Genomic DNA, 23,426 nt, shown 5'->3' with positions numbered 1-23,426 from the left:
ACATTTAATTTGGCGCTAATAGTACGTGTAACAAGTTTTAATGTCCATCCAGCTCGCCAAATCTACACTAGCTATCCGCAATAACACTCTGGTCAGTGAACCATCACAATGTCACAACTGCGACATAAAATAAAGATAAGCGAAACAGTTGCAACAGTGGGATCACCGTTGCCACAAACACGTTGCCACTGGAGCCCAAAACCCAGAGTAACAGGCACAAATTACGACCAATCAATGCCAGCACGGCAGCTATACACATCAAACTGACATACACAAAAGCGATGGCACAATAGTGCAACAGTGAGATCACAGTTGGAGCCAGAGGCCCAGAGTCACGATATCATGATTGTTGCGACTCTGGGACTCAAGCTATGAAGTGCGATGCCATGGCCACCACTATACCACATGCTTCGTCAGGCAGAATAGGACGCCTTTTAAACGTCCAACGTGCAATGTGCAGATGCGTGATGCTTGTTCCACAATGCTAATGGTTTCCTCAACAATTTTCTTTGTGCAAGCGAGCATGCTGAGATGCTTGACAAGCTTTCAGATTACCAACAGCGTCGACAAGTTGTCCCTATGGTTTATGCACTAACCGATATAATGCCAGTGAATTTCTGCTGCAATTTTTTCTCTGCAAACATCTGAAACACAGTAAACAAAGACAGGAGCGATTTCGAGTTTTTTATTCTTTTATTATTGTCCATGTGCTTGTCTCCTGCCGAGCCGTGGCGAAATACCCGTCAACGCTGAGAAAAACCTAACAACATCGAAATCCTTAAGATGGAAAAAAAAAGAGAGTGAGGAGGCGGGAGAAGAAGAGGGGCAATATTGACACGAAGGAAAAAGGTGGGGAAGGCGTAAAATCACTGCTCAAAGAAAGCTTTGAAAAGAAAAAAAAACGCGCACACACTAAAATGGTAAAGACAGGTTTCGGCCCCAATGTTTGGTTAGCTCTTCGATTACCAATTGCGTGCAGCAAGTGCACTCTGGTACACAACAAACACACACACACAGAATCACGCACGTCGTCACTATTCTTCAGTGTCTCTGCTGCACATTTATTAAGGGAGTGTTTGAGGAAAGTAGGGGAAAAATGAGTCACCACGGCCCTCGTTCACGATTCCGACGACGATGACAATAATTATATTCACTGTAATGGCAATTGTTAACAACAGTCATTGTACAACACTGGGGGGGGGGGATGATGTGAAAGTTACAATGGCATACACTAAGGGGCAAACAAGAAGGCAGTGGGTTGGGAGATGCGTGAGCGGGCAACAGACAACGTCGTAATGCTAGAAGAGAAATCAAAAGAAAAAAAGGAGTAAGAGAGGGATGTGTAGCGCTAAGACGAACCAACTTGGCTCTTCAATATTTAAATAATGTTTTTTTTTCTCTGTTCTCTCGTGTGCGCGCCTGTATTAGTCTACAAGTCGCTTGTGAAGGGGGGTGATTGAGTGAGTGTGAGAATGAATGAGTGAATGTGCAGTCTGCATGTTTGTATTTCCCGAAAAAACGAACTAAAGTTTCTTCGCTCCAGAAGGAAATCGAGGAGAGCAGGAAAAGAACAACCTAAATACAGTAGACTACACAAAAGTAAGGAAGAAAAAGGCAGGGGGGTGAAGCCGATGCTTCAACATCTGCCACACACACGCACACACTACGCGAGTCGTCACCGGCCAGTCAGTCAGTTGGGTGGCGTTTCCTTTTCCTCAACGACTCCGCGAGAGCTGAATGCCACCGCAGCTGTAGACGGTAATCAACGAGTCTGCGGCCAATCGAATCTACCGGCACCGTTCCCGATTTCCTTCGATTTGTTGCTGGCAGCCATTTTGCCATTTTCGCTGGTGGTTTTTTGGGTACGGCTACCATTGCTGCTGGGCAGTCTTTGCGATCGCCGGTCGCAGTTTCATGGGGAAACGAAAAACAAAAGTGGATGTGATGGAGGACGCTTCATAGCGGTGCTCCGTTTCGTGTCACCAACGACGAAAGCATCCGTTCCCACTCAGTGGCTCGCCGCTTCCTCTGCTTGTTCACAATCGTGCGAGTGGCTCTTTACCTGTCAAATCGAAAAGAATGAAAAGCCTGTAAGCCGGACCTTTATTGCTTAAATGGTGTGAAAAGAAAATGAAGTCCGCGAACTGGGGGAACAGAGAAACGGACGAATTATTTCACAGCCTGGGCACACATCCAGACATTCGGCAGATATCCACACTTCCATCCTGTACCTGCATGTGTGAAGAATAGGGCAGCGCAGTTTCACTAGCTATGGCCGAATATTACTCTATAGTTTTGATAGACTTGCAAGTATAGGGACCTTTAATAATGATATTGCACAGCCTGCGCCAAAAGTTTAAAGGCCACTCCACAAGTTACAGCAACTGCTTTTTTTTTTTTTTTATGCCACACTGCCAGTCTTTAGTAGTAACCCTGTGCGAGCACTTCGAATAAAAGAATATTTTAGCATTCGAATGCTCTTCGACACGAATTCAACATATATGAAATTTTAAAGAATACGAAAATAACAAAGGGTACTATTTTACTGCACATAACTAGCTTGAAGAGGTGGTTTCACTGTAGCATGGAAATGCTTTGCCATGAGGCCACCCGATCAGAGGAAATCTGGTCTGTTTCAAAGCCAGACTTCAAAGTTAAGTGTATATTATATGAACGCGAATTCATTCTAATGAAATATTCAAAGTGTGTGGCCTCAGTATGGCAAATTTTAGAACAATACATATTTTACTGCTTAAAACTTGCAGCCTTATCTTTAATCAAATCCTGGTACTATTCGAGCTCACTTCGAAATAATTTTATACTAATTAACATTCAACTGTGGCTTCGTTTCGAACGAAAGTGATATTCACGCAAGGCTTTGTTTGCATTGTTCACACTCTTCAAAAGTGTAATGAGACGAAGAGAAAAATTATGCTCAAACAGCAAGAAAAAAAAGTACCCAGGTATTTCATGTGCACAGATTTGGACTAAAGTGAACTTAAGACATGACTGAACATAATTCAATCCAAAGAAATTCGTTTCTGCAGCCTTTAGGAAAAATTAAAAAAGAAACATTAAAATAGAGATAATTGAAAAAAGAAAGACACTTTCTTCTGAAATATTGAAACTGACTGATCCATATATCAAGTTTTAAAAGGATTGCTACACACTTTAAACATAATAAACAAATATGCATAATAAACAAAGAATATGCATAATAAACATTCAAGCAAAATAAGTATTCTCTGATGAACATACAGAAGTTCGAGCACACGTCACCGTTTACTTCAAACATAAAATGCATGTTCATTGAAAACAATAAGCTGCACGATCGGCACATCCACAGCCTTTCAGAGAGGAAATATGAGGATTAATAAAGAGAGTTAAGTAAACATAGTAAGACATGATGCAGCATTTGTTTTACATAATTTGTTCGACCATGTGGTACATACCAGGTTTCTTTGTGATGTGTACTGAACGTGCTTGAATTTAAAGTTAGCCGTGACGGATGCCCTAGAAAACCTATGCTATTTTACTTTCCACTGAAATCCATTTCTTCGAAATTGTATTGTACACTGCCTTTACTGGCATGATATCTAACTGGTCAAAAATAGGATCAGTGGGTGCATCAAATGGAGCATTTGAAATCGTTCGAACGGCTTTCTTTTGCAAGAGGAATAAAATGTTGATGTTTGAGCTGATGGTTTTTGTGTAGGGCTTTATCTTCGAATAATTTCAACTGCATTTTTATGTGCAAAAACCACAATTATTATACCCCTGTCACACTAGACATTTTAATGTCATTAAAATGCAATGACATTTGCATCTAATGACATGATGTGGCTGCTACATAGCTATATATATATTATATACATAGCTATATATAATTAGAAATTATTTGACTAAAAACAAAATTATCTGACTAGAAATCAATAGACTAGAAAATGGATTAGTTTTGTACTAAAATTATTTTGCCATACTTGCCATTGTTTGTTCTCTATGTTATTTTACATCGTTCATATTTCTGTGTACCAACTTTGCTTTTAATGTCATTCTAAATTGTTGTTACCTCATAATGAGCCCCCTTAACAATGCCTCTGCGATGCCTGTAAGGTATTTGTAAATAAATTAAAAAAAAAACAAATTAGAATTGAATGACTTAAGCAATTGAATGAGTCCGAGGAACACATTCGCCGTCACAGTCGAAACAAATGTATACTTTCCACCCCACAGGCCACTTTGAAGATGGCAATTGGCATTCTCAATTTGACCTGCATTCATGAAAAAACGCTATTAATGGTACTTTATTTAAGGCATCTGTCATTTCAACGAGGACAGGAGCACGGAAGGCTGTCGTAAGATGTCTTGACTCTCCACCTCAGTGGCGTCTGGGCACTGGCGCAGTTGGCTACGATGTAAACAAGCCTCTGTGTCCGTGTATGCGTGTATCTGCAGCGATGGCATCAGCTGCATGAGCGCAATGAACCAAGGCGAAGACGTTTGCTCTCATAAGGCTGTGGCGGTTCCATTGCAAGTTCTAATTCAGCGCTCTGTTCTCGTCTCTTCCATCCCCTCCTGTGGTTCGCGCTGTTAAGCGCTTTCTTCGTCTACCATTGCAAGCTGTTCGCTAGTGTGGACGCATGTGAGACGGTGTTTTGAAGCGGGAAAAACGCGGAACGCTCTGGGTCTTTAAGTGTGCGGTGGCACCACAAACTCAAAAAGCACCATGTGTGCATCTGTTACATAACGATCTAGAAAACCTAAACAGACGCCACAGTTTTCTTCACCTTTTTTTTTTCTCATCACGCCGCATGTGTTGTGGCACTTCGTTCATTCTATCGGCTGTGGCTACTGGCTACGCGGATCGTCTTGGCTTATGGTGGCCATTATTTCGCGATATTATACAATTTCTATGCGTGGTTATTTAGCGAAACGACATTCCGGGTGTCTTTCAAAATGAATAACTTCACTTTTCTATCGCACTACATGCACCTTGCTCACCTTTTTCGGTAATTTTTCTTTTTTTTCTGAATTATCTGCATCGATATCATTAACAAATGACATTACTTTTTCCTGTGTAGCATCATCACGGATCGAATGGCATTCATTGCTCCGAATGACAATTGAACCTCATGACATTAACACTTCCAGTGTGACAGGGCCATAAGGAATACCATAGTAGGGTTTTTTAAAAAGTGTGTCTAGTATGTAGATGAATATTTTGGCATTAGACTCCCAACGAAATGGAGCCACAGTGTTCACAAATGGAACCCATGTCCTAAAGCTTAACAGTGAAACACCCCATCTCTTGACATGGAGAGTGGTTTCTATATTTGCTTTTAATTTTTATTAAGCTTGAATAAGTTCTACGAGTACAACAATATTATGAAAACCATGCAGTAAGAGGTCAATACACCCTAAAGTATCTAATAATGTCCTGGGCCAGATCAAGACATCTACACATTACAATCAGACAAGATGCAACACGATTGATTGTGGCCAGTCAGTCGCATTGCCTGACAAGTGACCAGAAATGGACCCTGGAAAAAGACGAAAGAGACTCTCACCGACTCTGATGACGTGGACGGGGGTTTTAACTTGCTGTACACTTCCTCGATGAAACTCCTCCTACAAAAACAAAGCGCCAAATAAACCTTGACGAAGTGCTGTAAGCTTTCTAATCATGCACACAGCAATTGTCTGTGCTAACAGATTACACAGTGTGAATTGTTAAAATACAGTAGACTCTCAATGAACCCAAATCTGTTAAGGGGTGACATGGGTCTTAGGGCTCTCTCATTTATTTTTGAACCAAATGTGACAAAAGTAGGCATGCTTACTTAGTTTGTTCTCCTGATTCTGAAAATGTAGTGATTTTTTTCTGTAGCTTCATTAGTTGATTAAATAATCAAGATAAAAATTTCCATTGTTCTTGCCACAACAGAAAAATAACCACCAGTCAAAAATTTATAAGTGACATAGGGATTGACAGTAGAAAGCATAAGACATACAACATAGGAAGCACTTTTCTGACTGGGTCATTATTTCTTACTTTACGGTACACTAAACTTCACAGCTCTGAATGTGGCCATTGTGTGGTCACACAAAAGGCTAGTTTAAAAAATTAAAAAACTTGCATCAAGAGAAATCAAAATCTGCTTCCTATGTTGTGTGCTCCAAACATATATCTTAATGCTGCAAAAAAAAATTATTCTGCTGTCTGTAATAGTTTCCGATATATTACAGTAATTTTCATGCAGGTTGTACAAAATTGTCATTTTGAGAAAATGAAGAAAACAAAGAATTCTAACATTTTTAACTGTAAAAATGTATGTACTTAGAATTACATAGCCACTGACATATAAATGAATGCTAAAAAGCCTAAGGAGTGCAATGATGCAAGCTGATCGAAAATTGAATGAGTACTTCTCAAATTACAGCACAGTAAAGTTCATTGCAAGTAACGAAATACAGAAATTTTTATATTAACATAAAAAAAATAAAGCTGCCCATTAAAAATAGGCTCCCAGCATTGTTTTTTGTGCACATTTAGCTACATTGTGCAAAAACAATTACAGCTCTAGCTGTCCTAGGTCCACTTTTAGCGAACATGCAAAAGAAAGTAATCAAAATCTGTGCTTCGAGAATAATGCTGTTAAAACTTAATTTTGCCGTTCCGAGGGAAAAATATCATGGCACACATACTTTTAGTCAGTTAATATGCACCGGGAATGTAATAGGACTGATTGTTTGTACGAGCATGTCGTTTCTTCTAGTCCTGTAGCAAGTTGTCACCGTGTGCTCGTCTGCCGCAAGGCCGCTTATCAGTTCGGTGACTGTACTGACGGCGATGTGCGAAAAATGTGCGTGCGACATCCACGATCCGTCGAATAACGCGGCGATGTTTTCCGGGTTGTCCAGAATAAGTTACCCGTAAGTGTCGCGAACCATGGTACTCCCTCGCTCATCAATTTCGAGGCTACACATGCCGAGGTGTTAGTTTCCTTTTCACGTAAGACTGCCGCATTTTCAAGCGGAGATCGTGACAACATTGAGAACATGTCGTTAAAAGCAGTCTACCTGTTGCCAGTAGCCTCCATTCCGGGGGCCGCGAGCATGTTCACTGCGGACGGATTGACTTTCTGTTGTTGGTCGACGCGTGGCGTACTCCACTCAGACGACCCGTTGCGCAGTTCAAGGTCCTTTTGTCAGGCAGGGAACCACGACATCGGCGGGTTTAGCGATAAGATTGCGCTTCCGTTCCGTCACTAAAAAGATTGATGTCTCTTGTAGCTTCACTTCTGATTTTTACTTGCCGTCTTCTAACTGATGAGGCTGCAAAACACAGCCATTCTCAGTAACGTTCTCGGCAACCAACGAGCTCGTACGTGAGTTAGGCCTACACCGTGACTCGGCGAGCGCCGTTGACCGCGTCGAGTTCGTTATCCTCGTTGTCTTGAGCCGTAGCGGGGATCTTTCTGAAGTTCACAGCGAACGAACCACCGCCACACCCGCTTCACAAATTACTGTAGCACGAAACTTCTTTACTGCCGCAAGCAGTCAGTAGCACCATAACAAAATTGCACATGTCCGTGCGCGTCACGATGGTGAAACAGACGCCGAAAGCGCCCCTTGACAAATCGGGTGTCTGGGTTTTGTCACGTGCCCCAAGCAGCCAATTGAATCGTGCGCTAATGCTTCTCGATGACAGGTTTTTGCTAAAGAACCAATGAGCAAGGCGAGCCAGCGGTGGCGGGAAATTAAAGATGAAGAACGACCCTTCCAAACGAGACCAAGATGAAAACGATAGCTAGTGTGTAACGGCAACAGTTCGGCGCGGAAAAAGCGCGATTTTAGCGTCAATTTGCGCTCACATTCATCTCACAGGGAGGTTATAAATGAATTTTGCACCAGAAATAATGATGCGAGAAGCTAGAAACTTCTCAGATAGGTGCAAAAATAGATACAGATTCCGAAAATGCCAGTTACAAAAAGTCCATTTTTTTGCGATTTTTTGGCCTTCTAAGACCCGTGTCCCCCCTTAAACGGAACTACCATTTGAACTGAAGTGTCTCTGCTATGTTTGGTTTGAGACTTGTATTCTGCACTGCTATTCATCTCTCCGTAAACAAAGCTCCTGTTAAATGAAACATATTTTGCCAGTCCCTTCAAGTTCCGCTTACTTGGAGCCTACTGTACAGCATTTCAGCAAATGATCCATACACAACAAAAGTTCAGGCCATGGCATAAGAACAATCTCCGTAAACAAAGCTCCTGTTAAATGAAACATATTTTGCCAGTCCCTTCAAGTTCCGCTTACTTGGAGCCTACTGTACAGCATTTCAGCAAATGATCCATACACAACAAAAGTTCAGGCCATGGCATAAGAACAATTTAGGTGTTGACAGTGCTCGCCCGCCGCGATAGAGAGCGCGTTCAGGTTATGTTTGGATATAGTACGCATGCTGGCTACCGTCACTTGGTGGCACTGCAACAGGAGGTCCTCGAGGAACCGCGTGCGACAAGGCGAAGGCACGTGCTTCTTCAATTTTGTCTCTCGTCTAGCAAGGCGGCGTTACTGAAGTGACTGTCAGTGGTGTTTCGAACTATTGTCCATGCATTGCCATGTTTACAGCGCAAGATAAGTTTCGTTCCACAAAACCATCAAAGATAACATCGCCTTCATTGTCTGCATAGAACGGGCGCGGCATCTGCCTCCCTCTGAAAGAGCATCAGCTGAATGCTACAGTCAGGTCAGTTGGGTATCAAGTCGCATCGCACAAGCAACAGTCCCTCGTAAAGCCACTTGCTTATGTACAGCTTCATGCACACTACGTGCACAATCAAGTTAAAATCGATGATTTGAACTGGGCTGTTCAAAATGATTATTTTAACAGCCCAGGCACCTCAGTACGAAACACTTGAGGTGCCTGGACTGTTAAACAGTTATACATCTCATGTGGCGTGAGCGCACTCTCAACTCGGGTTAAAATGAACGAACAAGACCTAAAAAAATTGAACAAGAAGTAATTCCATTAATTTACTTGAAATCACTAAAAATATTTCAGAAACGTGGGGCTGACTCCAGCGAGGCACAAGAGAAGCCACCACTGTTTCGCTGAGAGAGCGTACGCCCCTCCCCATGCGCCACCTCTGCTTCAGCACTACATCGCAACAAGACTACGTACATCTGATGGGGGAGACAACCTAACTAAACTCGCTGCAGACGACGCGTATATCAACTGCCATAATAAGCAGGCATTTGATAAAGTGCTGCAAAGAGCAGCGCACATGTTGCACACCAAGTTTGTGAATCTGCCTACTCGTGCAGCAGAAACCCTAAATGCTTACCTCAAACATTGGTACCATTGACGCTTTGGTAAATGGAGAACAAGAATCGCTGTAGTGGAGTTGCCATATATACATTTTTTTTTCTATTCTCTGTAGCAGTTTTATATTGCACTTGGCGTCATGACACGAAACCAACTTGCCCAACTTCCTACTGTGCTAAAAGACAGGTAGGCGGCACGGAAGGGTCCTATTATTGGCCACAGACAGAGAGAACTTCTGCTTACTTGGCGAGAATTCCTCCACCGGGCGGAAGGCCAGGTAGTTCCTCCTCCGCCAACGTCTGGATAATGTTGTTCAGCTCCGCGTCGGAGCACTCCGAAATTATTTCTGAAATACAGAGGAAGCAGTTAGACGCGGAGTTAGAGCTCTTGCTATCACTACAGAATCAGTTCAAGTGCTCTCCCTAGAAGCAAGTGGAAGGCAAAGGGAGAGTAGCTGTTAACTTTTTAAGGCAGAGTTACAAAATGATGAGGAAACCACTGTGTGATTCCATGCCCTCTACGCCCTTAAGTAACCAGCAGTACACATATATACTGGCAGATATGCTCTAATAATTAAAAATTTTACGATGTTAGATGCCACGCATGAAATAATAAAAGCAATATCTCCACCAAGTTGTCCTCGCAGGACTTCGCCTCCACCCTCACGCCACCACAACATGCGCAGTCGAGTCCACAGTGTGAATGGGTCAAACAACATTCCACCAGCGGTGCAATTGACAGCTCTGTGCGCAGTAATATTGCCAAATGCATTTTTGCATTTTGATTGAATCAAGAAATGCAGCCACTGTGGCCAGAAATACAACCTGCGCCCTAGCTGCTAAACTATCATAGACATTGGATCGTGAGCAATGTACAATTCTCGTCACTTGCCTGTGATCCTTTTCTCAATGAGCTGATTGAGCTCACGATCGTGCTGCAGCGCTTCATCGCTCACCGATGGTGCACCGGGGAACAGCACAAGGACAATGCTCATGTTGTCCTTGCTTCCCTGCATATCGTAACGAGACAGGTAGGGATGTGATAATAACTCAATACTTCATCTTTATGCATGTTTACTACCAAGCACAGACGGCAAGAAAAGCACTTGCAAAACAAAGGCACACTTTAGCAATGGAATCTATTAAATGTACCATGTATAAATGAGGTACTTACTGATTGCTTTGTGTTCTAGGTTAAACCACTACCCATGCAATAGAGTTACTTTTTTTTCCATTAAGGTAATAATGAGATATACTAGTGGTACAAGGCCTAAACAAACAGCACAGCTTGTAGAGGACCTAGATTATTAGCACATGTCTCAATCAGCAAAACCCTAATTAGTCTGGTGCTAATTAGCACTGCCTTAATTTGCACAATGCTAACTTGCATTTTTCTATCTACATTTCTATCTGCCGTTGTCGGACGAGAAGGGGAGTGGGCACCCAGGCGCCTTGTCCCAGAGCTCGCATTATAAAGCTCTCATCTTCCAATATGTCCGCCCTGGCAGGTCCTCCACCCCGGGTCACAGGGCGGAGAATTTTTCTATAGGGCGAATGGCCCTACCCGAACAAGGGTGCAATGTCCGTTCGGTGCAAAGAGCCAAATAGTCGCGGCAGATCTTGCGGCCCCACGCCAATGAGAAGGCTTGCCTTACCCAGGCAACTCTTTTGTGTAACAACCGATGTCACCACGCAAGGAGCTGGAGCCAATCCGCACCACCTGGCAGCTGAAGGCCGCCAATGCTCCCTATCCTATTCGGACAAGTAGGCTATCATCTGGCATGACGAAAAAAGATCGGCACGCACAAGACAGACATAGTGAAAACATGCTCGATAACCCTCGCATTGTTTCTTGGATAGCTAGTTTTCGCGCTCACAATTAGTTTCTTTCAGCTCGACAGATTCATCTCCCATTGACGTCACATCCGGTGTTCCCCAGGGATCCATTCTAGGCCCTTTATTATTTTTACTTTTCATTAATGATTTACCTCATAGCATCTCATCTAAAATAAGACCCTACGAAGATGATTGCGTCCTCTATGAAACTATCAACTCCATTGACGATCATTACCATCTCGCACAATCACTCACGTCTTTTAACAACTGGTGCGACATGTGGCAAATGAACGTTAACTGCACTAAAACAGTCGTAATGTCTTTTACCAATAGGCACAACCCCTTCTCTTTTGACTATTTTCTAGGTGGCACCCAGCTCAATAGAGTTTCACAGTACAAATATTTAGGAGTAATTCTAACCGAACACCTTTCATGGACTAGCCACATTGATCATGTATGTCGTAAAGCGCTAAAAAAATTAGGTTATTTGCACCGCATTTTACCTAACGCCCCTCGAGATACTAAACTGCTTTTATATAAATCACTCATTCGCTCTGTTCTCGAATATGCATCCGTAGTTTGGTTCCCTTACAAACACTGTTAAATAAGCTTGCTAGATAACATTCAGCGAAAATCTATCCGTTTCACTTTTCATAACTATAGCCGCAACTTCTCGCCGACCACAGCCCTTCAATCATTAAACATCCCATCACAACTCTCGCGATACCAAAATGAAGCTTTAAAATTTTTATACGGAATTATTAACTCCTCCTCCGGCGTTGGTCATGGTAACCTCATCACATTTACTGATGATAGTTGTACCCGCAGTTCCCACGCTTTGAATGTAACGCCTTTCTTTGCTCATACTAATACCTTTAAATACAGTTTTCTCCCGCGTGCGATAGAACTGTGGAATTCCCTGCCTGGTAGCATTCGCTCCTTACCACTAACCGACTTCATAGTTGCTGTCGATGAATATGTTACTGACGCGTAATTAACTTCATTTTTACTTTTGCTTTGTTACGAGTGTATGTGCTTCACAATTTGTATTATTTGTTTGTATTTTTTCTCGGTTGCCTAGTATTATATAACGCCCCATTCCTGCGATAGCCCTGAATAGGGCTGCAGTATGTATAAATAAATAAATAAATAAATAAATAAATAAATAAATAAATGCCTGCTGGTTTCGGCTAGCGAGAGGCATGGATTGCAAGCACAACAGTTTTGCGCAGGCAAACAAAAAAACGCAGCAGCGTGCAAATGGGCAAGTGGAAGAGGCCAACAGGATTCTGTCTCTGCTTCCCATTCTCTTTATTCTGTGATTCACGCTTGTTTTCTTCTGAAGGCACATGTTTTGACGAAAAGCCTACATTTCACATCTTTTGTGTCAACCTCAATGAATGTGCTGGCCACAGGTCTTGTTACCCACTTATTTACTATGCAATGCAGAAAAACGTCCCATAACTATCATCTCTTGAATGCACATTGCCAAAAGCAAACTGTACTATAGTGAATCTTAAGATGAAGAAGAGGACGCAAAGGGTGTGCGCTGGCCTAATTTTCGTGTTGGACGCAGTAGGCACAGCTGTGCCTGGCAGGCCATTCGTGATGCCGATATTTCAGGAAACTGACTTCAAAAAGCCTTGCCAGTAAAACAAATCACATATATATTGAGTAGATCTACATCTAAATCGCAAGCATACCAAAGTTCGGCGTTCAATCAAGAGCAAAGCAAGGCAGTGCAACTGCTCATTATGACAGCCGAGACAAAACTTGAAGCGCATACAAAATTCTCGCTCTCTCAACCAACCATGCAATAATATCACACAGTGCTCATACCCAAGGCATTCGGAAACATTGACAGCAAACTTGGCAGGAGAACAGACTATATATCCCACCTTTGCCACCGCATGCGGGCACATTCCTACAGTGATCCGAAAATCACCACAGCTTGATCGAAACACTTGGGACATTAAAACACCAGATATTATTATTATAATTATTATGCATCAATATGCAAGACCTGCTGCCACGTAGATCACAGCATCCCAAGCTAATTTCAGCCAGTACACTTGCCATATCGGCACGTACAAACGCATCTACTGTAGGAATGCAGGAAGGTTTCCTTGCCCCTAAGTCACTCCTGAATGCGCGCGAGTGCCACAAGCCAGGACAATAGGGTGGCAGCAATGCTGCTTGCCTTTGTGCAAGTGACATGTACTTGAAGCAGTCACACGTGACACACCATGTTCAGCCATGCTAGAAGTGTGCAGTCACATTTTTACAATGATGCTACACCCCAAGCACTGCTAAGCAGGTAACTGAAAATGCTTACTGCAGAAGAATTGCCAGCAATCAGCCGTAGTCCCATTTTTTCTCTAAGTCAACCCGTCAAATTTCTCTGCGTTTACAAAGCTGATTTATATAGATTGAGGGTCAGATTTAAAACAATAAATTCGTGAGCCTTTGTAACCGAAAATGTGGAATGCCTTTTGTAGCAAAGAATGGCACCGACACAACAAGTCGAGAGGTGCAGTTAATTTCTACACAGAAAATTAAAAATAACACGGCAGGCAACGTGTTTCAAGTCCATCATTCTATAATGTTCTTTGCCACGATTCCCAATGCTTATCCACTGAGGTATCGTATCAGTCACGGTCACTGGGTGACCGGCCTCTGCCAAAGTAGATGCAGAAGACCATTTCGCCACAAAGCATAGAATCAGCCATACCTAAAATGATGTAATGAACTACGCACCCGGTAGAGGCAAATGTCGATGACGGCAGCGCAGAGCTCTTCGAGGTTGTGCGAGATGCAGAGCTGATGATGAACAAACTGGCAGAGCTCCTCGTTGCTCATCACGTCCCAGATGCCATCACACGCAAGCACCAGGAACTCATCCGACGATGGGTCCCGCGCCTGCACCGTTACTTCGGGCTCGGGAGACACCAACTGTTCACACGGGCCCCTTCCAGCCACCTGGGTGTTTTATTGCACAAGGTAAGTGGATGCAACACAAGCGATGTCAGACAGGTTTAACTCGTTTGCAGCCAAACATTCTTCATGGAATAATCAGACATGGAGAGCTAGTGTGGGTGTTTTTTGCACATGTGTGAGAGTAATGGTGACACCCCTTCAAGTTCAACTAAATGGGGCAAAACAGTGATTACGGAGTGCATGCCGTAACCATTTTTCCCATAGCAGCAATACCGTAATTCTTTTTCTGCAGACTATGCCCAGTTCCGATTTACTGTATGAAAAACAGACAGGCAGTGCCTTGTGAAATTGAGTGCATTCCAAGCACGATACTACCTTGCGAAACTTACTCTAATCAAGCCAGCAATTTTAGCTGGAAGAATCGCATGTACAGTACCATCCACTTTTAAGTTGAACACGGCTCAACATAGCGGCACTTTGCAGAGCGCCAGGCACTTGGCATGGCCATGCATCGAAGCTTCGTTGCAAACGCACACAGAAGCCCATGAAAGATGCTTCACGTCATCTGCTACAGTGCTGGAGCGTGTTGCTCCATTGTAGCCACCATGGCTGCGGCGCTGCTCTAGCTTGGCTGCAAAACAGAAAGAGCGGCGCGCTCATGTACACCTGCGCAGCCACGACAGGTGCAATGGCACTCCGCAGAGTATGGCCATGCTGTGACATGTTTCAAGAGTGGACAGCATTGTGCTTAGTTCTTCTAGTCGCAGAAAACTTAGTATGCTGAGAGTGAATTATTATAAAAAACAAAAGGCTCTATTCTCAAAGTAAAGCTTTCTCTTGTCTCTTCTACACTCCTTTTGCAAATTCTGACTTTATGACTACTCCTATCCCCAACCATTTCTGCCTTGTCAACTCAAACAGGCTTCGTGTGTTAATATATAGCACTGCATTGCATGCTTCCTATCAGTTTAAGATGTACATACAGGCACACGAACACATTTCCTTAGCATGCCTACGGCACCATGATATATAAATGCAAGACTGCTTTCTAAGCAACAGTTTTGTTACAAAGATGCAACATTTACAAAGATTATAAAGATGCAACATTAAGACAGGGGACAGCAATATGACAGGGCACTGAACGAACAATCACTGCTTTATTGCTAGTAAATACAATATTCACAGAAGCTCCGTGCAGAAGACCAACAAAAACAGGCAGTCGCATTTTCAACAAGCGACAGATTTCACATTTATGCCGGAAAATCAAGGGCACACTTATGTATAAGCATTTTCGTATGAAAGAATAAGGTAAGCTTCAATTACCTGACATGCTCCTTGCTCTCTGCATGTTTCCAAGATGATACACTTCTCAAGGATTGGCTAACAGCCATATGCTTCACAGTCACTTAGCCCAGCAATACGTAACAGTGAAATCGATCACTTGTTAAGAATAAGAAGGCCTGTTTTGCTGACGCATGTAACGTTATCATTTCTTTTTCTCCCTGCACAGATACTGTTTTCAATGGTCATATGTGCAAAGCCCAAAAAATGATAGCACTTCTCAGCAATACACTGGGGATGGTTAGTTTAGCACCTCATCTGTCGTTTTCTCACCATATCGCATCTAGCAATTTGTCTCCATCTTAATAATGTACCAACCAGCCCAGTTACCAGGTGCATTCCTAATGTAATGTTTACGTTACCAGCACCATCTTAGGTGTTCACCATAAACACCAACAGCATTGGGTCAGTACAAACTGTGCAATGTATTTGGAGAGTGGATAAGCAAGCCCATGGGCACTTAAAAGCAATAAAGAGGCCCCCACCTGTTTGTACTCAAAGTCTCCCAAGGCTCGCGAGACCGCCAGCGAGCCGTTGACCCGCTGGATCATAACCGACCCGCCAGCCCGCTGGATGCGCTCCTTTTCACCGGGGTTGATGGGCTTGTGGTCGCGCGTGGTGAAGGCTGGCTGGCCATTGCGACACAGCAGAGCGCGCGAGTCACCACAGTTGGCGAAGTAGACGTGGCTGGGCGACACAAGGGCGCAGACAGCAGTCGAGCCGCTCTTGTCCTCTCCCGAGGCCACTTCGGGCAGGGCACGCATCTGGTCGTCGAGACAGAGAAAGCCACGGCGGATGCCCGTGGCCACTCGCTCCGCAAGCTCTTCGCCGCCCTCGGGGAGCTTTGAGGAGAGCATGGGAATGACGACACAATAAGAGACGCCATTAGCAAAAGGCAACATAATCACATGTCTTCACACATGCGTTAAGGCTTCACACTAGTTGTCCTAAGCGTAAAGCAACAGTGGAGCTGGGCCCTTGTTTGTCTACTTTTCAAGAGAAGCCATAGCAGAGCGCTCCAGATATTACATGTACAGTACATGTAGCTCTGGCATTTCATCTGCAACGAGAGGCAACCATTACGGCAGACATCAAACGCGTTACAGGTAAGTAGCTGAGCACCATAACCTCTGAGCCTCCGCGATGGCCAAGGGCTAGTTGGTACATGTTTTAAGGATAGTGCAGAACAAATAAAAGATGGGCAACAGTGCTCTGATCCATAATGTGAGAAAGTGCAACTAAAATGGCACACAAGGGTAGATTGACACACGATGATGCGCTACTGGCAACTGACGTTTTTTGCTCAGAAAGACATGGTATCATGCAGTTTATCCCAATAAACCAAATGAGACAACATAAAAAGATAAAAGTACACCTACTAGCATTTGACTACTAGATGTAAGATGCCAGTAGCACGACGTTCTGTGTCCTCCAATCCTTGTGGGCCATATTACTTGTGCCTTCTCACATCACAAATCAAAACCAAGCTGCCTAACTTTTTGATGAGGAGAGCACTCTGATCCATGTTCACCGATAGCCTCAACAGCCTGACGCAGCACAATGAGTGACAGAGCAGTGCCCAGCACCAACCACTCCAGCCTAGCAACAGCTACCACTGACCTCGCCGACGTCCGTGGCGGCGGCCACCGTCTGGGCAAACTCGTCCGTCTGGATAATGGCGTCCAGCAGGTTCTGGGCGCAGTGGGCCGAGACGCGAGCGCCCGCGTGCCCGTCGAAGACGGCGAAAAAGCTCCATCGGTCGAGGCCGCAGGGCAGCCCTACCATGGCGCAATGGGCGTCCTCCATCTCGACGCGCCAGCCCTGCATGCTGGCCAGTGCGTAGCGCAGCCCATTGCCCTGTCCACCCTCAGTGTGCTTCTCCACCTTGGGCTTGTCCAGGAAGGCACCCATCTTTCCACTAGTGAAGAGCCGCCGCTTGGACGGGCCCCTGCAGGAGGGATGGCACGAGCACGTTAGGGTTTTGTGTAAACACAAAGCGCTCTTGTGATGCTCAAAAAAGCACTAAAAAAAGATTTTTTTTTCACGTTGGTAAATTACTCTTTACAATTCCAAAATCCCCCGCTTGCCATGAGAAGACGCTTTGCAAGCGAGAAAACATGCAAAAAGAAAATGTGGGTGGTGCTACCCCCTTGAAATTCCTGCACCTAACGCCGTGACGTCATAAATTTTGATGGTGCTTACTAAGGCCTACGTAGCTCCTAATAGGTAAAATGAAGCACTATGTCTACTGATGGGACCGAAGACTTGACATACCAAAGTTTTGAAAAGTTTTGTCGAGCCACTGTCACCAGAATACGAAAAATGCACTTCAAAATCTATGACACAATGTGCAGAGACTATGATGCAACCCTTAAATATGAGACTGTGACCTTGATTTTCTCATCTAGAAATAAATTTATGATGGCAAAATGAATAGCATTCGAGTTCATAGAGTGCACTTTATCAATCTAAACCAATTTATTGTTTCACTTGAGTGTCTCTTCAACACTTTGCAGAGAAACACACAGTTTTCCTTATCAAACATAATAAACACTGTGACAAAGAAATGTCTTAGATGTTTTAATTTCTACGTTGGACATTCTAATCTGATCTAATATACTGTCAGACTGATGAGTAATATTCGGTAGCATAATATACTGGGCTAGTTGGTATATCACTCAATAATAAAGGTGTAAGGTGCAAGTGTCAACAGAGAGAAAAAGCAGAGAGAACAGGAAGAGCAAATTTTGTGCCCAAATGACAATGCATGCTGACTGGCAGGTGCTGCTATCTCCTAAGACATGCAAGAAGAGTTGGAAATGATGGTTCTACCTTCTTGCCGAGATCAACAGCACCAATTTCTATTGTCAGCGTGTCGCGCGGCCCGCGGTAACACCGAGGGGCATCGCCGTCTCGTGGTTTCGGTTTCGCTGGGTTATCGCAACGGAGGCACGCAAAACTTGGTTTTATCTTTATCGGCTGTAGCAAGGGTGGTGAAAGTTGATTTCCATCTTTATTGGTGCTGCTCTTGGCTTGTTTATCACTGACACTCACGAGGTATTCTCGTATTCCTTGATTGCCGAGTTTGCTCTGCCCACGGGAGCCACACGTTGAAATGCCACGAGTTTGCCAGAACAACTTATCTACCCAAGAAGAAAACGGAGACACATGTTATGTGCGGAGACGGCGATAAGATGCCGAGTGTAGACCCGTGTCAAGAAATACCACGTTTTCAAATACCATTGAACGTTTTACAGTCCTGAGTAATGCTGCTCCGTTGTTTATTTTTTTTACGAAATATTTGCTCGACTTTACACAATACATGAATTCTAAAATTGCAATAAAATAATCTGGCCATGTGAGAAAATTTTCCACAAAATAATTTGACACTCAAAAAGGGTTGCAAGAAATACAAGTCTGTCTCTTGGCTGCAAGTTGATTCCGGCATGGATCAATACCAGCTTGCTGCTACAAATCCAAGTGTTTGTAAACATGTTTCTGTACGACGATACTAAGTTCCATGTCATTCACATTCGATGCTGTCACAAGGTAGCAGTATGTGTTGGTCGGTGAAGCATTACGGTGGAATTACGTTAGCATCATAGCGTGCAGTACAAGTTCACAAAAATCACGTATGTAGACGTGACAAGCCTCCAACTTCATCCAAACTGTTCTAGAGATGGCTTTAAATTTTACAGGAATGCCTGTCGTAAGGAGAAAAAGGGCAAAATGGCAGCACACCTAAAGTGTTAAAGGTCAAGTCAACTGGTAATGCTTGATGAAACATAACAAAAACAAACACTTGACAAATATTAACGGCCACGAGAAAAACAGGGGAGGTCAATGTCGTTGATGCATTGGGCGCGGCAGTTGACGAAGCATCGCTGCTGGTAGACATGTTAAAAGCAGTGACTTGGCGTCCGCTGCGTAACTCCATTGTGCATTGTAACTCAGCATCTCCACGAAAATTTTGCGTGAATGCACACGGGGAAACTAGGCGTTTTAAGATATATTTGCACACCGCCGATGCCCAAGCCAAGATGGAGAACAGGAGTGCGCCCCATACAACGAAATCACAACGTCTTTCTCGGCGCCTATCTCATACAGTGGCTCAACAACCAAAACATGAGCCGAGACTATGGTGTGGGTATTTCTCATGCATAAAGTTAAGCACGAAAGAAAACAGTGCTTGCATCACATATTGAGAGTCGAGCTACTGAAAGATAAAAAAAAAAAATGTGAGCCGTTTTGCCTTTCTCTTTGCTAAGGGATCTCCGTAACTACAGTCAGCCCATACTTTCATCGAATCAGAGAGGAAAAAAAATAGAAAAAAAGCTGTGATCTTGGTATTGACACCAAGTTTCACATTTAGAATGCAATCCATATATGACATCGATTCGAGGTCGGCTGACTTCAAAGCTGCTGTGAAAGATGAAGAGATGCCGACATTCTCTGCTTGCCACATGGCACTTGAACCACCAAGTCAGCAATTTTTGTCACTTGACACGACTGTTATGGCAGACGTTTCTGCACACTGAGAAACTCTTGAAGTCTGTCATGCATTTTTTTGTAATTACTTCAAAAAGCCTGGCTGACATATAACGATGTATAATCATTCATCTGTATAACTGCTACTACTAAATGCACTGCATCTCCTTAATGCCAAAATAATTTTGTTTTTATTCTTGTATTGTTATCCTTATTACCCCCTCCTGTTTTTAAGTTGTCTTAAGGAATGCTCTAATTGCTATCTATTCTTTTATAATGTGCAATTAGGGGCCTTCTATTTTTTTTCTCCATTTCAATGTGACTATATTTCTCTGGCTACTACCTTATCTTTGTACTTTGTTTCCACTAACACACCTGATCTTAAACAAGAGAGTTATTTTATAACTCACACCTTATAATTTCAGCAATGACAAAAATCTAATGCAAGCGAGATATTCTTGGACGGGAATGCTAAACCTTTGAAATGTTACTTCGAAACGACCACTTTTCAACCTTGAGCCATTTAAACAGAAAATAAGGAGCCAGTTATGGAGGTAACGTTCACAGCTCTCCCACACAACCTTCAATTAGTTTGCCAATACTCATTCGTGAGATTTAATGACTTGGAACTATGCAGTCTGTAGGAAATTTCAGTGGAGAGCCCCACATTATTTCATACCACATACAGTTATTTAATGTAAGCACTAAAAGATAAGAACGTGAAACATTTTTTTTGGATTGTCGACTTAATATAAATGTGACTGCAGTATCTCTTTCAGTAGTCAAACCTGCAATCACTGGCTCAGTCGCTATGGACTGCTAACACTTAATACATCCCAAATGAAGTTTTGAAGAGACTGATGCAGATCATGATGACTAATACGTTTTGTTGGCTAAGAGACAATTCTGACCGAAGGCTGCCTGATGACTTGTCCATTGCAGATTAAGTAAAGATGTGATACAGCTGCAAATAGGACTAAGTCCGTAGCCTTGGATAGCCAGACAGTACTTACAGCAGGTGAGGCCTCGACAAGATGGCCAAAGTGTGGTCGCTTTGCAAGAGATCAAGTCACAGATTGCCTCTGTCATGATCCAGATGACAAAGTCACCAGTTGTCTGGCTAATGACATTAATCTAGAGAGCACACCTCTCGATGCTCGTCTTTGAAAAGGAAATTACAGTGCCTTTTAAATTTGTACCCGAATTTAGCAGTGTTTTTCATACACTGATCTAGAGCAGAATTTCTTGCTCCATGGCAGTGAATCCAGTAGCCGATCTGGAGCGGGTTCACATGTTCCACTGGTAGTTTCAGAGCATCTCACACTGCATCAGATTGTTCCGACCAGCTTCACCGCCAACTCATGGTTTCAAGCACATTACGACGAGCAGCAGATGTCACTTCCGTCATTCTGCAAGTAACCTTGGTCGCGCTTTTCAGCAGCAAGCAAGATGGCCGTGGAAACGTACAAAGCGGAAGTAGAAACAGTTTGCGGAAGCAGTCAATGTGACGTGTGCATAAACAACTTCCACTGTAATCGCACGTGGAGCATTTCTGTGTTCCACTAGCAGCTTTGGCCATATGCAATCCGAGCACTCACTCAAGGATTTTGGCAACTGCTCCAAATCTCGCAATCAAAAACACCATTAGTGCATAAAAAGTACCGAAAGCATCAATTGTTAAGGACACCATGAATGTAAATAGCACGTCTGGGAAGATAAGTTAGAAAACGTTGGTAGCCATAACGGTTTCAGACTGGCAGCATGTCGACAACACTACCATGATTTAATACCTTCCTCGACTAGGAGCCCATTTGAGAAAATGTAGTGGCCGGGGTAAAGGAAAAACAGAAAGCAGAGGCACTTTTATCTACCCGGCTTGAAGGGCGGGCTGCCAAGAGCCGACTCAATTGGACGTGCCACTAGCAGTTTAACCTCTGGACCCCATGTTGACATGAGGGCCGAGTCAGGAAGAGTGCTAACAAAGATAAGAAAGCACCACCGCACTGAGGAATGAAGAGCATATGCCAAAAAGGAAGTGCTCGAGAGGGGTGAAACTCTGAGTGCTTGAGCGGCAGGCACTGCACCGCGCAGCACAAGGTGAGGCAAAAAAGTAGCGCCGGGCCAGGAATAAACGTGTTCGACTGCCGACAGATAAGGCGGACAACGGGCCCGACTTATATGCTGACTGTGACACTAAAGCCGAAAAGAAGCCCTTTTTGCAATATCAAAGCTACCGTTTCCACCAGGCACTCTGCTCAGACAACGCAACCCCTTCAGGTGCGAATAATGCGGACTGTCTGTGAAATTCGTCAAATGCACGCTACTTCATTCAAAGGCATTTAATGTTCTATTACAACGAACAGAAGGTGGCCATATGGCAATTTGTGCATTTTTTTGTGAAACTTAATCGAACCACAGTTAATTGTCTTCTGATGTCACTCCTGTTATGTTTATGCATAAGGAGAATCAAATATCGGGTTTACGATACCTATGAAATTTTTCATCAGTTATATTCATTTGTGCAAACAACAATTACGCTTTCGATGCAGCTCTCCAAAAGCAGCCCATTGAGTGACTTGTCGAACATGGCAGTGCCTTCAGGAAAGTGATCATGTGCAGCAACACGCAGAAAAATAAAGTTATATAAGTACAAGCCAATTATTCAAAGGGCTATAATAATAACGGCAGCTTAGCTGTTTTCGTGAGCCAAAGAGCAACAGTAGAGCTTTAGCATTGCACAATGTGCAAAATGCAAGCATGGGTCTCATGACAGAGTCATATGCAGGCAACAAGCCCGATGTTCTCAGCTATCAGTTGCTAGCATGATTAGGTCAATGTTCGACAAGTATTAGACTAAGAAAACACACAAGCAAACTATGAAAAAAGGTCTTGCAAAATCAAGTCCCTGTTAGCGTCGCGGTACAGCGTGTCCAGAGCACATTGCTAAAACACAGCTCTTTTTGTGAGAACATCATGCGAACGGAAGGCAGGATTGGGCAATATAAAGACCTACAGCCAGTTCCCCCTTAGCACCCAAGCCATTCGCAACGAACAGCTTGCCCAGCAGTAAGAAGGCAGATGTTGTTGATAAGTCTATTTGTAACTATGCAAATAACAAGGGACCAAAAACAGTATATCAAAAAGTGAATTGTTTTCCATTTCTAACAGTCTGCCATTTGTGCAGTTACTCCACCAAGACAAATTAGAGCCAACCACTCATAATTAAACCTCTGACCCAAGCGACATGGGGAGTCAACAGTAGTAGCACCAACAGTGGGAGCCCAGTTGAATATAGTTCAGTAAAACAACTACTAATTACAGAACTAGCAATGTTCTCGCTCCCTAACGACTTCATTGCTTTTCGAGTATAAATTTATACTCACGTTCAGTTTCAAAAATACGAAGGATCGAATAGATCCAACAGTGTAAAAGTATATGGCAAGGGGAATCTTGCAGTTCCATGTTTGTGCATGCCGTTTATGTGGAAGTTAGC

General features: G+C 43.4%; 1 protein-coding gene across 3 annotated transcripts in view; it reads right to left on the bottom strand.

Moving 5' to 3' along the window:
• Positions 1 to 674: 674 nt before the first annotated feature.
• Positions 675 to 23,426, bottom strand: part of alph (protein phosphatase alphabet) — a 46,476-nt gene continuing 23,724 nt past the window's right edge. For 2 of the 3 annotated variants that reach the window (XM_075866194.1, XM_075866196.1), the window contains 7 exons: positions 17,066 to 17,393; positions 15,931 to 16,287; positions 13,925 to 14,146; positions 10,224 to 10,341; positions 9,576 to 9,678; positions 5,568 to 5,628; positions 2,087 to 2,231 (listed from right to left, as the gene is read on the bottom strand). In XM_075866194.1, the coding sequence (XP_075722309.1) occupies positions 2,175 to 2,231; positions 5,568 to 5,628; positions 9,576 to 9,678; positions 10,224 to 10,341; positions 13,925 to 14,146; positions 15,931 to 16,287; positions 17,066 to 17,393 (1,246 nt within the window). In that variant the 3' untranslated portion in view covers positions 2,087 to 2,174. Of the gene's footprint in view, positions 2,063 to 2,086; positions 2,232 to 5,567; positions 5,629 to 9,575; positions 9,679 to 10,223; positions 10,342 to 13,924; positions 14,147 to 15,930; positions 16,288 to 17,065; positions 17,394 to 23,426 lie in introns of those variants that run through there. The other variant, XM_075866195.1, reaches the window with a different exon arrangement.

Source organism: Rhipicephalus microplus, chromosome 6 (assembly GCF_043290135.1).
Source record: "Rhipicephalus microplus isolate Deutch F79 chromosome 6, USDA_Rmic, whole genome shotgun sequence".
NCBI lineage: Eukaryota > Metazoa > Arthropoda > Arachnida > Ixodida > Ixodidae > Rhipicephalus > Rhipicephalus microplus.
Note: the sequence above shows the minus strand (reverse complement) of the source record. Positions and strands in the feature narration are given on the sequence as shown.